General features: G+C 34.1%; 1 protein-coding gene across 3 annotated transcripts in view; it reads left to right on the top strand.

The window, feature by feature from the left end:
• The window catches only part of CHD9 (chromodomain helicase DNA binding protein 9), a 169,810-nt gene that overhangs the window by 82,895 nt on the left and 71,641 nt on the right, over positions 1–15,274 (top strand). For all 3 annotated transcript variants that reach the window (XM_027617213.2, XM_027617229.2, XM_027617228.2), the window contains 8 exons: positions 2,185–2,296; positions 5,996–6,142; positions 7,040–7,108; positions 7,192–7,247; positions 7,889–8,006; positions 11,272–11,358; positions 11,569–11,706; positions 14,683–14,804. In XM_027617213.2, coding sequence (XP_027473014.1) covers positions 2,185–2,296; positions 5,996–6,142; positions 7,040–7,108; positions 7,192–7,247; positions 7,889–8,006; positions 11,272–11,358; positions 11,569–11,706; positions 14,683–14,804 — 849 coding nt within the window. The remainder of the gene's footprint in view (positions 1–2,184; positions 2,297–5,995; positions 6,143–7,039; positions 7,109–7,191; positions 7,248–7,888; positions 8,007–11,271; positions 11,359–11,568; positions 11,707–14,682; positions 14,805–15,274) is intronic.

The following is a 15,274-nucleotide window of genomic DNA, read 5'->3' as shown; positions in this document are numbered from 1 at the left end:
TAATCATCCAGTCATGGCCATGTCGTGGCCATGTCAATTGATTCTGCCTCCATAATAAAGTTGTGCTTTTCTTCACCTCTTCATCCACACAGCGTGGCCCTGTGTTGCTCTCTTCATGCCTCACTTGAGTTGTCATTTGCCTGATTGCTGGTTTCCCTGCCTTGAGTTTCTCTTCTAGTTGCATCGCCCTCTTGTTTGAAATTCTTCCCCCACCAATTTTATTGAGATACAATTGACATATAACATTGTATTCATTTAAGGTGTACAATATAATAATTTGACATATGTACCTATTGCAAAACTGTTGCCAAAAAAGTCTAGTTAATACCCATCACCTCACTAATTGCAAATTTTTTTTTCTCGTGATGAGAACTTTGAAGATTCACTCTCTTTTAGCAACTTTCAAATATACAGTGTGGTATTGTTAACTATGATCACCATGCTGTATTTTAAATCTGTAGAACTTATTTGTGTAAAATTCTCATATCTTCCAAATGCTTTATTATTTTTTTTCATGTATTCAGAATATCTCCGAGGCATTTGTTGTCAGTGGTGAACAAGACAGATTGTTTCAATTCCTGCCCTGCCGAGCTTAAAAGCTGGCCTTAAGCTAAAATGTTAACTCCTTACATGTCATATAGGATCTTCGGTGATCTTCACCCTATCTAGATGACCATCCCTCTGCTTCTTCCTCCTGCTGTGCTTTGTGGATCTCTGACATGCTCTTGTCACTGTGCATTTCTCTCATTCTTCTGTAATATCCCCCTACCTGGAATGCACCCTCTGTCTTCTTTCACTACCAGTTGACCTCCCTTTTATCATTTATTTCCTGTCTCAAACTTTACCTTTTCTGTAAAGGTACTCCTTTACAGTAGACAGAAGCACTTCTTTTGTGTTCACATTACATCCGGTACTAACTTCCACTTCTGAGTTTGAACCATGTTCATATTTTAACAATGATACTTTAACGTTAGGGACTGTGCCAAATCCTAGAACCTAGGAGTACCTGGCATATAATAATTAGAGGTTAGTTCAGAAATTACTGTGTCAGGACTTTGCTAAGAATTCATTTGCATTATTCCACTTAATTCTCAACAACAGAAGAGGTAGCTATTATAGGATCCCTATTTTCCTGGCAGGGAAACTAAGGCTAAAAGAGATCAAATAATTTGCCAGGTGTCTTACAGATAAGCAAATGGTAGAATCAGGTTTAAAATCTTTGATGCTATGATTTCAAAGTGTGTGCTCTTAACCTCCAAGTTTTCCCACATTAATAAATAATTGTTGAAGAAAGTTCTTCTGTCTTTCTGATACATCATACTTAAAAATATTTGGGGAAATTTTCTCTGTTTGGAATATCGATATCTAAAATAGAATTTCCCTGATTAGCGATTAGCATGGTTTATGATTAGTATGGTGCTTCAAAATCATGTACTCTCACTTGTTGAACTAGAATAAGGAAATGTGGGAGCTCTGTACTTTCTACCTCTGATCAGGAAAAAAACTGAAAACACATTTTCATTTTAAACATTTGTATTTGATGTGTGTGTATAAATATTAATATGTATATATATACACACACATATATATATATATGAGAGACAGGCAAACTGTGGAAATATAAAAAAAGAGTTTTTAACTCTTTAGGAACATATACTACAGCTAAGATAAGCCTTCGCATAAATGAAATAATTGAAGGACAATCCATTGTTGAAGTGTTTTCAGTAAGGGAGAAATTAGGGTAAAAAGTAGTAGAGGCTTCTAGGGAATAGGTGGGGTAGAAAGACATTAAGTGGAATTTGAATTTAGTAAGAGGTGGAAGGGTGAAAAACCCTCATTCCAAATCTACAAGACAATAAATGAATTATTTTAATTCCTAGATACAGTTATATCACCTGACATTTTTTCCCATGAAAAATAATTTTGAGCCCGAGAAACAAGTGATAGAACTTGACTGCCTTTCTGTGCTTAAAAGTATGTTAACTGTAATACTGATTTGTGTTTGTTCCATTAGAATGCAGTTCTTGTCTTGAAAATGTCATTGTGGAGTTCATGATAATTATCCTCTTTGGTTGCACATTCATGTGATATGAAATGGAAAAATGTTTATCACGGCAATCTTAATATGACCACAAATGGAAAAAGGCAGAGTTCATACTGTTTACTCTTTTCCTCTTGAAACAGCAAACTCATTATTACATTGGGTAAGAAACAAAAAAGAAAGAATGAGTCTTCAGATGAGCTATCTGATACAGAGCAGATGCCACAACATACATGCAAAGAGGAGGACTCTCAAGTGAGTATTACATTTTTTTCTGAGAAATGAAGCACTGATAGAATTATTTAGGTAGCCTAAACCTGCTTTATGGTTATTTATACTCTAGTTTAGTAGTAAAACTACATTTTATTATATGGTAGAACTTGAAGACAGCATTATGACAATATGCTTCTAATAGTATTACCATAGAATGTTGGACCTGGTTACGTATCCTCTCTAAACCCCTCATTTTTCAGATAGTGAAACCAAATCCCAGAGAGGTTAAGTAACAGGCCAAAGTCCCTGATGGCTTTTAGCATGGAGAAATAGCTAGTGATATTATCCTGTACTTATATAGTGCTTTGAATTGAACTTAATGATGGAGATCCTAAGTTTTAGAATCACATACAGTGATAGAGCAAATGGGTTGAATTATTCCTAGAGATAATTCCTTTGGTCTGCTTCTGTCAAAGAAAAGATAACCAATTATATTTAAAATCCCCTAATGTAGACAAGCATACTGTGCATTTCGCCTTTTTTTAAATAGGTGGATATTCACAATAACCTTGTGAAGTTAAAAAAATATATATATATGTATACATATATATATATAGGGAAGGTCATAATAATTCAGGCCACCCTCTGCTCTTTAATAATTAAAGTACAACTCTAGGCCGTATGGGTGGTGGCAGTTGTTGCATTATGGGGCCAGAAAGCCCCTGAATGGCCTTTCTTCTTCCTTATGCAGCTTCTTATCCAATGGGAGAGTAGTGGCTCAAGGCTCCTGGGCTGCTGCAAGAGTTGAGGTAAGGGCAGTGACTGAGCTCCTAATACTATATGGCCTGGCTTTTTCTTCACATGTTATCCTTCACTCAGGCAGACTTACAGTTACCTTAATCACCATGAGAAAATTCAGTTTAATTTTTACTAGCATAAGGCTGGCCATTTTTCCATTATGTAATTACCAAACAATGAAATGGTAGAATAGGTTAACATGCACATTTCTTCCATACCTTTCCTTGTAGTGTTAGGTTGCTTTGATAGGCATGTTGCTTTAACACTAAAATATAGGTGAAGAAGAAAAGAAATATTTTCTAGTAAACGATTATAAATCTGTTTTACTGATATATTTAAATGTACCATATGAATGATGGAGAGGTCTGTGTAGCTTTCAACCACCAGGGACTGTCAGGATTTGAAGGCTGAAAAAATAATTTAAGTTTCAGGCTTGGAGTCAGGTGGAAATTTAAAAATCTGAATGTGATATTTAATTTTTTACCTTTAATCTTAATACACAGTACTTCAGTAGTCTGTATTTGCAGACTTCATTAAAGAAAAAAAACACAGCACATTATATTTGGATTATTATAGGAAATAACATGTTATCATAACAAAATATTAGTGATTTATGGGTGTATTTCTGACCGCTTATGTGAAGTGTTTTGGACTAATCCGTTGAAGCCTCTAAGACAGAAGAAAAAAAGCTGGAAAAAAAATTCGAAGAAAGAATTTGTCACTATTTTAAATTGTGCTTTGAAAACATTAAGAGAAAGAAAGCCAGAAAAAAAGCACATTAGCCAAAAATGTGTACACCAAATTAGTTCTTATATTTTTAAAGTAGTAGCGATATTACATGACAGAGAAAGATAATTTGATGAGAGTGGCACCTCATTTGGCTCTGCCTGATGTGTAACTGGGTACTCTAGTAGAATATAATTTATTCCACTGTAATGATTCCAGCTATAATCTTATAATATCTATAATAATCTTATAATATTCCAGCTATAATCATATACCTCGGACTTTTTAATTAATCTTTTAGACTGATAAAGTCTTCATGAGGGTGCAGTTTACAAATTTATTGCTCTCATTTTATCTTGTGAAGAATCAACTAAATTTGCACTTTTGAGAGTTCAAAGGATTCTTTCAGGCCACTCATTTACAATTTACTAAAGACCTAAGTGAGGCATTTCAAAGAGCTAACAGATGCCTAAAATGACCAGAAAGGAAACTTAAATGCTGAAAACATCAAACAGAATCTTTTAAAAGTATACTGAATTATACTTAAACTTCATTATTTAGAAGATTTGTGCCCAGTGAGACATAACATTGGTAATACATGTTATTGTTAGAATAATAAATGTCACTGTTGGTTTATTAATTTAAACTATTCCTGAATATTTAGAGCCATATGATGCCTGTTGTAGAACTCTAAATATTCCTTTAGCCTTGTATTAGACTAGAGATCCACAGACTTTTTCTCTCAAGTAATAATAAATATTACATATTTTTTTCAAAATAGGGTGTGGGAAAATTTGGGTTTCTAGAAATCCTTTTATTATAACTTTTATATGCTACCTTCCCTGTCTCCCATATTAACAAAAGTGTTACTTTGAGTTTTGAAAATGCAAATGTCTTCATGGCCAAGAGATGGTGGGACCCATCCTAATTGAGCCATGAAGTTATCTACTCTATTTGGGTGAGCTAACTTACCATATTAGTGCCTTTCTTTCTCTCAATATTCCACAACTCAAGAGAAAGAGGCAAAGGCACACTAAAGGCCACTGCTGAGAAGTTTCCCCCCAGCCTGCTGCACTGATGGAGCCATCTTTGTTATGGAAATAGGAAAGGCCTGCCAAATTGAGGGTACTCGCAGAAACCAAAAGGAGAATACATGGGTTATTTTGCAGGTCACATTATGGGGGAATGTCATGGGAGTTACTAAATATATAAGAGAAAATGGCATAGAGAAAGGAAGAAGGGGTAGATTTACCAAATATTGAGCAATAGAAAAGTTGGCTAAGACTCCTCCACCCATGAGATTTTAAAGAGGTGGAAAAAAGCAAACCTAAGTCCTCTGAAGTTGTCAAGCCAATGTGAGATTTTGATTTTGTAGTGGGGAACATCAAATATTAGATCTTTAGGGAGGTAAGTAAAGCCATGTGTATTTGATACCTGATTTAAAATCACTTAGTTTATTTTAAAATTATGGTACTACATGTAATACTTTTCAAAAGGCTTACTTCTGGTTTTAATAGTGGTGTTCTTTATTTTTAAGGGAAGCTAGTAAGGTTAGTAAAACACTGGTTCTTCTTTCATACACATTTAATTATTTGGTAGATTTACTTGATTAGTTTGTGTATCTCTTTTAAAGCATTTTATATTCTTTTGTCTTATTCTGTTTTAAACACAAGTTCCTGGATTTTGTGGTAAATATTGTTTGATTTATTCTTCTAATTTTATGTCCCTGATTATTTAACCAGTATTCATCTGATGCACTTTTTAGGTTTGGGGCAGAAACTGAAAGTATTAACAGTTTAAAATATGTGTTGCCCAAAGTGTGAAATAGCTAAATAAAACATGTTTTTACTCTTCTGAACGATAGTTTCTAAAGAGAAGTAATAAAACAATAAATGTATTACTAATAAAATAGGTTTTGCCCAAGCTGTGAAATAGTTAAATAAAATAAATCTTTTTATTCCTAACAATTTCTAAAGAAAAGTAATAAAGGTATTACTAATCTTTATTTGAAACCTTAGGAAGTAAAACAAGATTCTAAGCCTGTGACAAAGAGCAAGTTACAATCTTCCTTTAATTAAAAGGAAAAATGAGAAAAGATGAGTGTCAAATACAGTTTCAGGAATGTAATGTACAAAATTGCCACACTAAAAGTAATTATTTTAAAAATCTTTCCTTTAAAATCTGTCATATAAATATGATCCTTATGGTTCATTGCAGAAAAGAAGATCAAATCGTCAAATTAAAAGAAAAAAATATGCAGAAGATGCAGAAGGGAAACAATCTGAAGAAGAGGTTAAAGGTTCTATGAAAATAAAAAAGAATTCAGCTCCTTTACCTGGTGAACAACCTTTACAATTATTTGTGGTAAGACAGATTCGGAATTATGACTGCAAATCATTTGAAACCAGCATACTTTCTTTCAAATACTTTTATTATCTTTCCTCCTAAAACCTACTCCAACTTTTCCTCCTGGATTCCCTATTGTAGTTAATAGAACCGTTAATTATTCAGATCAGAAACCTAGGAATTCATCCTCTCTGTTTTCTTCCTTTGCTTCCTCATCCCGTTTATCACCACGTTTTTCACCCCTAAATAGATATTTCTGAAACTCCTCCAGATTCTGTCCTTTCTGCAGAATATTTCTAAATTACAGGCCTGATCATAGTACTTTCTACTTAAAGCTCCTCTTAGAGCTTCCTAAGTCTCACAAAAAATAATGATGCCTTCTTAGCACATCATATAAAGCCCTTTGTATGAATTTTTTTTGTCCTTATCTCCGGCCACTTCTTAACAAGCACTGAATCCTCTGACCTTCTGAACATAGGTACACTCTCTGTCTTTGATTATGCGTTTTCATCTTTTAATCTTCCTTATCTGGATTATGAACCAACCACTCATCTGCCAACTGAGTGATCTGACACCTTGGGCAAGTACTTAGTTCTCTGTGCCTGAGCTTCCTAATCTGTACAGTGGAGAGATGACAATGGCGTAGTGTAGTTGCAAAGATTAAATTAGTTAATGTGTGTGAAGTGCTGACAATAATGCTGAGCCCATTAAGAAGCACAGTATGTTTACCATGATGATGATGAGGAGGACAATAACAGCAATGATTTCTTTTTCCATTTTTATATTCCTAACATTTAACACAGTGCCTGACATATGTGCTAAATAAACTGAATTTTAGTGTTCATAAAAATACAAAGTGGCAACTAAAGGAATTTTTAGAATGTGACATTGTATCTTCTTTCCTCCATCCCATAGGAGAATCCAAGTGAAGAAGATGCTGCAATTGTAGACAAAATACTATCTTCTAGAACTGTAAAAAAGGAAGTAAGTAATTGCACATTACATTTTACCCTTTATAGTCCATGGCCTGATTATTAGAGTCATAAGTATTGATTTTATTTTCTTAGGTATCGCCTGGAGTGATGATTGATACAGAAGAATTTTTTGTAAAATACAAGAATTAGTAAGTATCTAAGTTAGAAAATGCTGATTTGTATATAAATTAATATATTTAAAAATATTAAGTTAAATTATTTTTTTTATTTTACCTGAATTTTAAAATGTTTTATTAGTTTAAAACTTTTTGTGGTAAAAATTTAAGTGAATTTTTTTCAGGAAATGTTAATTGTTAACATCAAAATGCAGGAATCTTTATAAAATATTCTTTTACAAATTATAGACATTACTTATTATATTTATATTGTTGAACTTTTCAGATTATTCAAGTTTTTCCTATACTTAGGTGAAAAAGTTTTAAATAAAATTACATTGGTTTCAAAACAAGTTAGCTTTTTCTGATCATGACAAAACTGTTACAGTGAGGAAATAAATGATAAATCACGTCTCATTACCTTTATGACTTGGTTTATCATTCTGTTTCTATGTGGCAAATGGCATATCTTTATACTACAGTCTTCTTAGGATATAGTGACCACAGTGGCTTTAGAAATTGTGTGGAGTCTGTTGACATTAAATGAAATGATGAGCTACCTATTTGTAAAGTTGAATATTCTGTATTGGATGCTGTGAATAAAAATAAATCTTAAAAAACCAAAACATGTTTTACTATGTCTTTCTAATATATTGCTTTTATAAAAATTTTAGCTCCTATCTTCACTGTGAGTGGGCCACAGAACAGCAGCTTTTGAAAGATAAAAGGATCCAGCAGAAAATCAAACGATTCAAATTGAGACAAGCACAAAGAGCACATTTTTTTGCAGATGTAAGAAAAAGAAATAAACTATTATGTGTTGAACTCTGAACGCATGCAGTATTTATCAAATTTTAAATATTATTCATTTTAATTCTTAGGCTTCCAAGTTTGATATTTGAACACAAATGCTTCTACATATAGTAGTTTTCTCTCACCAAATTTAGCTTGGAAACTAGCTGAAACAGGAACACTGATAATTCAGAGTGGTAGATAACTCTTGTATTTTTAAATTAGCATGAAATACATGCTAATTCAACTTAGAGGTGAATATGAGTGGGTTAATATCTCAGAGAATTATATCAGCAAAGTTATTCAAGTAATGGAAATGGTAATGTAGCCAATAAATGGAAACTTAAGATTTTTTCAGTACGTGAAATACACTGCATATTTTCTGTGCCAGGTTTGTGTATGTATGAACAAACCATCTTAGGCATAATTCATTTTAAAGGCCTCACCAATTAGTTGATGTCCTTTTCTACTCTAAATTTTTTTCTTTTTCCTTTTAATAGGCTTGTTTTAGAGCAGTTTTAGATTCATCTAAATTTTTTTAACTTTCTAATTTGAAGATTTTTTTTAGAGTTTTTATTTTGAAAAATCTAAGTTGCAAAAATAGTACAATGAATTCCTATATATGTATATATTATTGAAGTATATTTGACACACAGTGTTACATTAGTTTCAGGTGTACAACATAGTGATTCCACTAGTCTGTATATTATATTGTGCTCAGCACAACTGTAACTTCCATCTGTCACCGTACAGCACTATTACAATACCACTGACTATATTCCCTATGCTATATGTTTTATTTTCCTACATACATTTTAGTAAGATTCCCTAAATGTTCATATTTTACCATTTTGGCTTTGTCACTCACATTCATTCTCCCTCTGCCTCTGTCCTCTCTCCTTCCCTGCCTTTCTTCCATGCACATACATTTCTTTTCTAAACCATTTGAATGTAAATTGCAAATACTTCAGTATTTAATTTTTTAATTATGTTATATAATAATAGTATAATTAACATGTATGTAGTATTAGCTCATCTACAGACTGACCTTACTCATATTTCACTAATTGTTCCACTATTTTTATAGCAAAAAAGGTGTTTTTGTGTTTATTGTGGTCCAGAATCCAATCCAGCATCATATGTTGAATTTAGTTGTCATGTCTCTGTTAGTCTTTGTTTTTCATTACTTGGACATTTTTTTTAAGAGTATAAGTGGTTTATTTTGTAGAATGTCCCTAAATATGGGGTTGTCTCATGTTACCTCAGTATTCAAGTCATGCATTTTTTTTTAAGTCATGCATTTTTTAAAAGAACATCACTGTATTGTACATCCAAAACTAATATAACACTGAATGTTAACTACCCTAGAATTAAAATTTAAAAATAAAATACCACCACAGAAATGATGCTGTACCCTTCTCACTGAAGGAGGAGGAGCATGATACCTAGTTGCCCCATTACTGGTGGAGTTAGCTTTAATGACTAGATTATGGTAGTATCTGGCAGATTTTTTTCACCATGAAGTTACTGTTACTTCCTTTGTAATTATAAAATCTCCTTCAAAAATTTGATGATTCTGATGACCTACTCAGTTTATGGATGCTGGGAGGCCAAAAATTTTTCACATCCTCACTCTAATATAGAAGTTTCTAATGAGCTGAAGATTTTAGAAGTACTTAATTAATAATCTTTTAATTTTTCATAAAGACTAATTTTTCTCACTTGACTCAGGTACAACATAAATTGGAGCTATGCAGATTGTCTTAAAGTACCTCATTACCATTCTGATGTTGGGCAGTGTCTTTGTTATCAAGAGATCCTGAGATGATACTCTCGTTCGGGAAGGATTTGAGACAGTGAAGAGAACTAAAGACAGAACCGTGAAGCACTACAGTATTTAGAGGTTAAGCAGAGGAGGAAAGGCAGCAGAGATAGCAGAGAAGGGCTATTGAAAGTGAGGCATTCAGGAATGAATAGGAAGCAGCCAGGCAGACGAGAGAAGGAACAGCAGTCTGTTCAGAAGAGAGAAGAAGGAGTAAAAAACATGGAGGTGTGCCATAACATGGAGTTTGAAAAGCCTGTGTTTTGTACTTTGGAAGCATGAAATCTGGGGTACAGCTGTGCCAAGCAATAGGAGATGAGGCTGGAGGACAAGGTAGGATCCTATTTATTCCACAAAAACCAATGTGGGCCTGATCCCCAAATAAGGGAGGGTCAGTGAAGGATTGGAAGCAAGGGAGCAATAGGTAAGATTTATGTTTGGAACATCACTCGGGTCAGTGTGAAAACCGACTAAAGGGAGGCAGGAAGGTAGTCGAAGACTAGTGAGGAGGTTGTTTAAGGTCCAAGTAAGAACTGATGAAGCAGTGAGAAAGAGGAAAGGGGAACCAATTTGAGTTGTAGTTGAAGGCAGAATCTGTAAGAATTGATGACTTAGTAGATGTGGAAGATAAAGAAAAAAGAGAAGGAATCTGAGCTAACTTCTCCATTTCTGACTTGGGTAACTGGGAATAAAGTGTGGAAGGGGTGCTATGTTACCGTTAACCCAGTAGGAAGCTACAGGAAGGAAGCACAGGTTGAAGAGTAAATGAGTGTAGTTTGAGGTAACTCAGATAGAGTTTGCATCCATTGAAGTAACTGGGTCCTGAGCACAAGAATCATCAGTAGATAAAGAATGTCTGATAGAGGGGCTCCTAAGTGGCTCCGTCTGTTAAGCGTCTGCCTTCGGCTAGGTCGTGACCCTAGAACTCTGGGATCGAGCCCCACATTGGGCTCCCTGCTCAGCAGCGAGTCAGCTTTTCCCTTTCCCTCTGCCCCTCACCCTGCTTGTGCTCTCTCTCTCTCTCTCAAATAAATAAATAAATACAATTTTTAAAAAAAGAATGCTTGATGCAGCTGAGAGATGAGCCTGCAGGTGGGGTGATTGGTCTTCAACACGTAGGCCTGAGGAAAGTGGCACAAGAAAGATACAGAGGCTCTTCTAGGAAAATTTTAAAGAGTGTATCTTCTAGAGTGAGTCACTTGTCTGAGATATCTTATTTCTTAGTGTTATTCGGTTGGTTTTATTACACATAACGTGGTGATTCATAATATAGACATGTGTCTTAGATATCTTTTGGAAATTAAAATGGAAATGTCCCACTTATTGAAAATTTAATTGAAATCAAGCTTCTATTCTAGAAAATAGCTAGTAAATTTGTGTTTATTTCACTTTTATCTTTCTACTTCTTTGTCAATTATCACTTAAGTTACTTTTTAATTTTAGATGGAAGAGGAACCATTTAACCCAGACTACGTTGAAGTAGACAGAGTGTTAGAAGTCTCTTTTTGTGAAGATAAAGATACTGGTGAGGTAAATATTTAGGGGAACAATTTTTTTTTTAATTAGGAAAAACCTAAAACTTTCCAAATGTTAAAACTAAACTCCTTTTTAAAAATTAATGACCTAAAAACACTGGAAAATGTTTCGTTAGTTTTTATTGATGTAGGTTAAGCATATTTAAACTGTTTCTAAGTTCTCTTTTTCAAAATAGTAAAATGGAAAAAAAATTTTTTTTTACAGCCTGTTATTTACTACTTAGTAAAGTGGTGCTCATTACCATATGAAGATAGTACATGGGAACTGAAAGAAGACGTAGATCTTGCAAAAATAGAAGAGTTTGAACAGTTACAAGCTTCAAGGCCTGACACAAGACATTTGGTAAGAACCATGTCTTAGACAACTTCATAAAATTTTAGCACTTCTTTTATCCAACAGATTTAATGTAATCTTTGCATTTTTAATTTTCTTTTGGTGTACAATGAATACTGTATTTTAAAAATTGCTACATAGTATATTATGTATGTTAATTTAACTATTCCTCCATTAGTGGCTATTCCAGTTTTGTTTTGTTTTTTTTTTGTCATAAACAGTGCTACATTGAACATTGAGTCCATGTACAAGTATCTGTGAGACAAGTCAGAAGTGTAATCACTTGGAGCATATGTGCATTTATTTTTTTTTAATTTTTATTGTTACGTTAATCACCATACATTACATCATTAGTTTGTGATGTAGTGTCAAGATTCATTGTTTGTGAATAACACCCAGTGCTCCATGCAGAACATACCCTCTTTAATACCCATCACCAGGCTAACACATCCCCCCACCCCCCTCCCCTCTAGAACCCTCAGTTTGTTTTTCAGAGTCCATCGTCTCTCATGGTTCGTCTCCCCCTCTGACTTACTCCCCTTCATTCTTCCCCTCCTGCTATCTTCTTCTTAACATATATTGCATTTGTTTCAGAGGTACAGATCTGTGATTCAACAGTCTTGCACAATTCACAGCCCTCACCATAGCACATACCCTCCCCAATGTCTATCACCCAGTCACCCCATCCCTCCCACCCCACCCCCACTCCAGCAACCCTCAGTTTGTTTCCTGAGATTAAGAATTCCTCATATCAGTGAGGTCATATGATACATGTCTTTCTCTGACTGACTTATTTCACTCAGCATAACACCCTCCAGTTCCATCCACATCGTTGCAAATGGCAAGATCTCATTCTTTTTGTGCATTTATAATTTTGATGAGTATTTCCTTCAAGTTTCCCTTGACAATTTGCAAATGCTTCTGCCTCATCTCTGAATTTAAGAGTTTCCCACAACTGTTTCTCTCAGGTCATTTATAAAAATACCAAGAATATCAGTTTCAGCTCGAGGTGGAGTTATTCTCAATATGTATAATAAGGAAAAATCCTTATTATACCCACCTTGTCCTTCTTTTCTATAAACCAGTTAATTCTCCATAACTAAATAGTTCATCTCCTTCAATAGTAGCTTTATTTTAGAGGAACCTTTTATATGAAATATTGTTAAAAGCCTACATAAATTCAGTATGTTGATTTTTTTTTTTTAATTGACTACATGCATGTCTCCTCCCTGGTCAAATAATAAAAAGTAGATTATTGACTTTTCTAGTACAGAAACTATAGAATTCTAGAAGGCTATGGCAAGTTGTGATATTGCTGATAATTATATAAATTTTTACTTTCATTTCCTCAAATTGTTTACTTTCAATCCTAAGACATAGGATTATTGTCATGTGAATCCAGTTTTGGGGAGCCAACCAAAAGAAATTCACCATGAGGAGACCTGTTATTTTATTAAGTATTTTCTCCTGTCCTCTTTAAAATGTAATTTGGCCACAGAAATTTCTTACTTCACTAAAGACGGAATTTATACATGAAAAAGCAGGAGCAGATCACTTTTCCATTAGCATCAGAGTGAGAAAGGGCTGCCATGAAAAATGTGGAGATACAACAGAAGAGAAGAAATGAAGTAAAATTGTTCATGGAATAGATCATATTTTCTTTTTTTGGTTTTTTTTCTTTAAAGATTTTATTTATTTGACAGAGAGAGCACACAAGCAGGGAGAGCAGCAGTGAGAAGGAGAAGCAGGCTCCCCACTGAGCAGGGAGCCAGATGTGGGGCTCCATCCCAGGACCCTGGGATCATGACCTGAGCCGAAGGCAGACGTTTAACTGACTGAGCCACCCAGGCGTCCCCATAATAATTTTATTTCTAATAGCCAGTATAAGTATTCATCAATAGGTGAATGGATAAACAAATTGTGGGATATCTCCCTCTGTGTGCTCTTCCTCTCTTTCTCTCTCTCAAATAAATAAATCTTAAAATAAAAAAAAGAAAGTTTATGAACATTAGTAGACAAGTCTTCGTCTAGACATGTGCTTTCATTTCTCTTCAGTAAATACCTATGAGTAAAATGGCTGGGTCATATGTTAGGTGTATGTTTAATTTTTTAAGAAACTGCCAAACTTGGGGTGCCTGGGTGCCTCAGTCATTAAGCGTCTGCCTTTGGCTCGGGTCATAGTCTGGGGTCCTGGGATTGAGCCCCGCATCAGGCTCCCTGCTCTCCCTCTCCCACTCCCCCTGCTTGTGTTCCCTCTTTCACTGTGTCTCTCTCTGTCAAATAAATAAATAAAATCTTTAGAAAAAGAAAAAGAAACTGCCAAACTTTTTCCAATTGGTCATACCATATTACATTCCCAACAGCATTGTGTAAGAGTCCTAGTTGCTTCACATCCTGTTAGCTTTGGCTCTTTTCATAGATGTACCTTATCAGGCTGAGGAGGTTCCCTTCTATTAAAAATTTAATGAGAATTTTTATTAGGAATAGGTGTTGGAGTTTTTAAATCCCTTTTCTGCATCTATTGAGATTATCATATTTTTGGTTTTTCTAGTCTATTGATTAACATTGATTAATTTTCAAATTTAAACCACCTTCCATTCCTAGGAAAGATCTCCTTGGTCATGATAGATTATCCTTTTCATATATTGGATTCCATTTGCTAAAATTTTGTTATGAATCTTTGCATCTATATTCATTAGGGATATTGTTGTATAGTGGGTTTTTGGTTTGTTTGGTTTTTTTTTGTAGTATCTTTGATTTTAGTGCCTGGGCTACATGGAATGAGTTAGAACGTATGCTGCCTTCTTCAGTTTTCTGGAAGAGTTTGTGCAGAACTAATTTGGTCTTTAGATGTTTGAAAAATATCATCATAACACCATATAATGTTATGCCTCTATAATTTTTAAAAGCAATGCTTTTACCATGTATGAGATGTATGGAGGATTAAAAAACCTGAAACACACCAGTCTTTGTTTTTCCACAAAGGATCGTCCTCCCGCTAATATTTGGAAAAAAATTGATCAATCCAGGGACTATAAAAATGGCAATCAACTCAGGGAATATCAACTGGAAGGACTCAACTGGCTCTTATTCAATTGGTACAATAGGTATGTAATATATCTTAATAGAAAAAAGTTTAGTGTGTTGTTTTTTTATATGTGTTAAAATATATTAAGTAAAATAGGTACTGATGTTGCTATATTATTACTGTCATGGAGTCTTTATTATTGAAAGTGAGGTTACCTCAGGAAGATGTGTAAATTATAATTTAGGATTTTGACTTCAACTGCTTCATTTAAATGTATGCCACTCAGAATAGAAGAAAGTTGATAAGATGATTAATAGTAAAATTTGAAATACCTTTCTTACCATCATAAAACATCTGTTATGTTACAGAACATTTTGCAACTTATCAGCTTATACTGCTGTCTGCTAGTAATTGAATCTAGTTAGTAAAGTGTGAGCAATTATATCAGTAAGAATTAAGTAGGTCTATTATTTAAGTCTTCAGCAAAGCAGATTGTCAGCAGTTGATGAGTAGAAATCAAAATATAAGAATCTACTAATGAATTTATGC

Source organism: Zalophus californianus, chromosome 17, assembly GCF_009762305.2.
Source record: "Zalophus californianus isolate mZalCal1 chromosome 17, mZalCal1.pri.v2, whole genome shotgun sequence".
Lineage (NCBI taxonomy): Eukaryota > Metazoa > Chordata > Mammalia > Carnivora > Otariidae > Zalophus > Zalophus californianus.
Note: the sequence above shows the minus strand (reverse complement) of the source record. Positions and strands in the feature narration are given on the sequence as shown.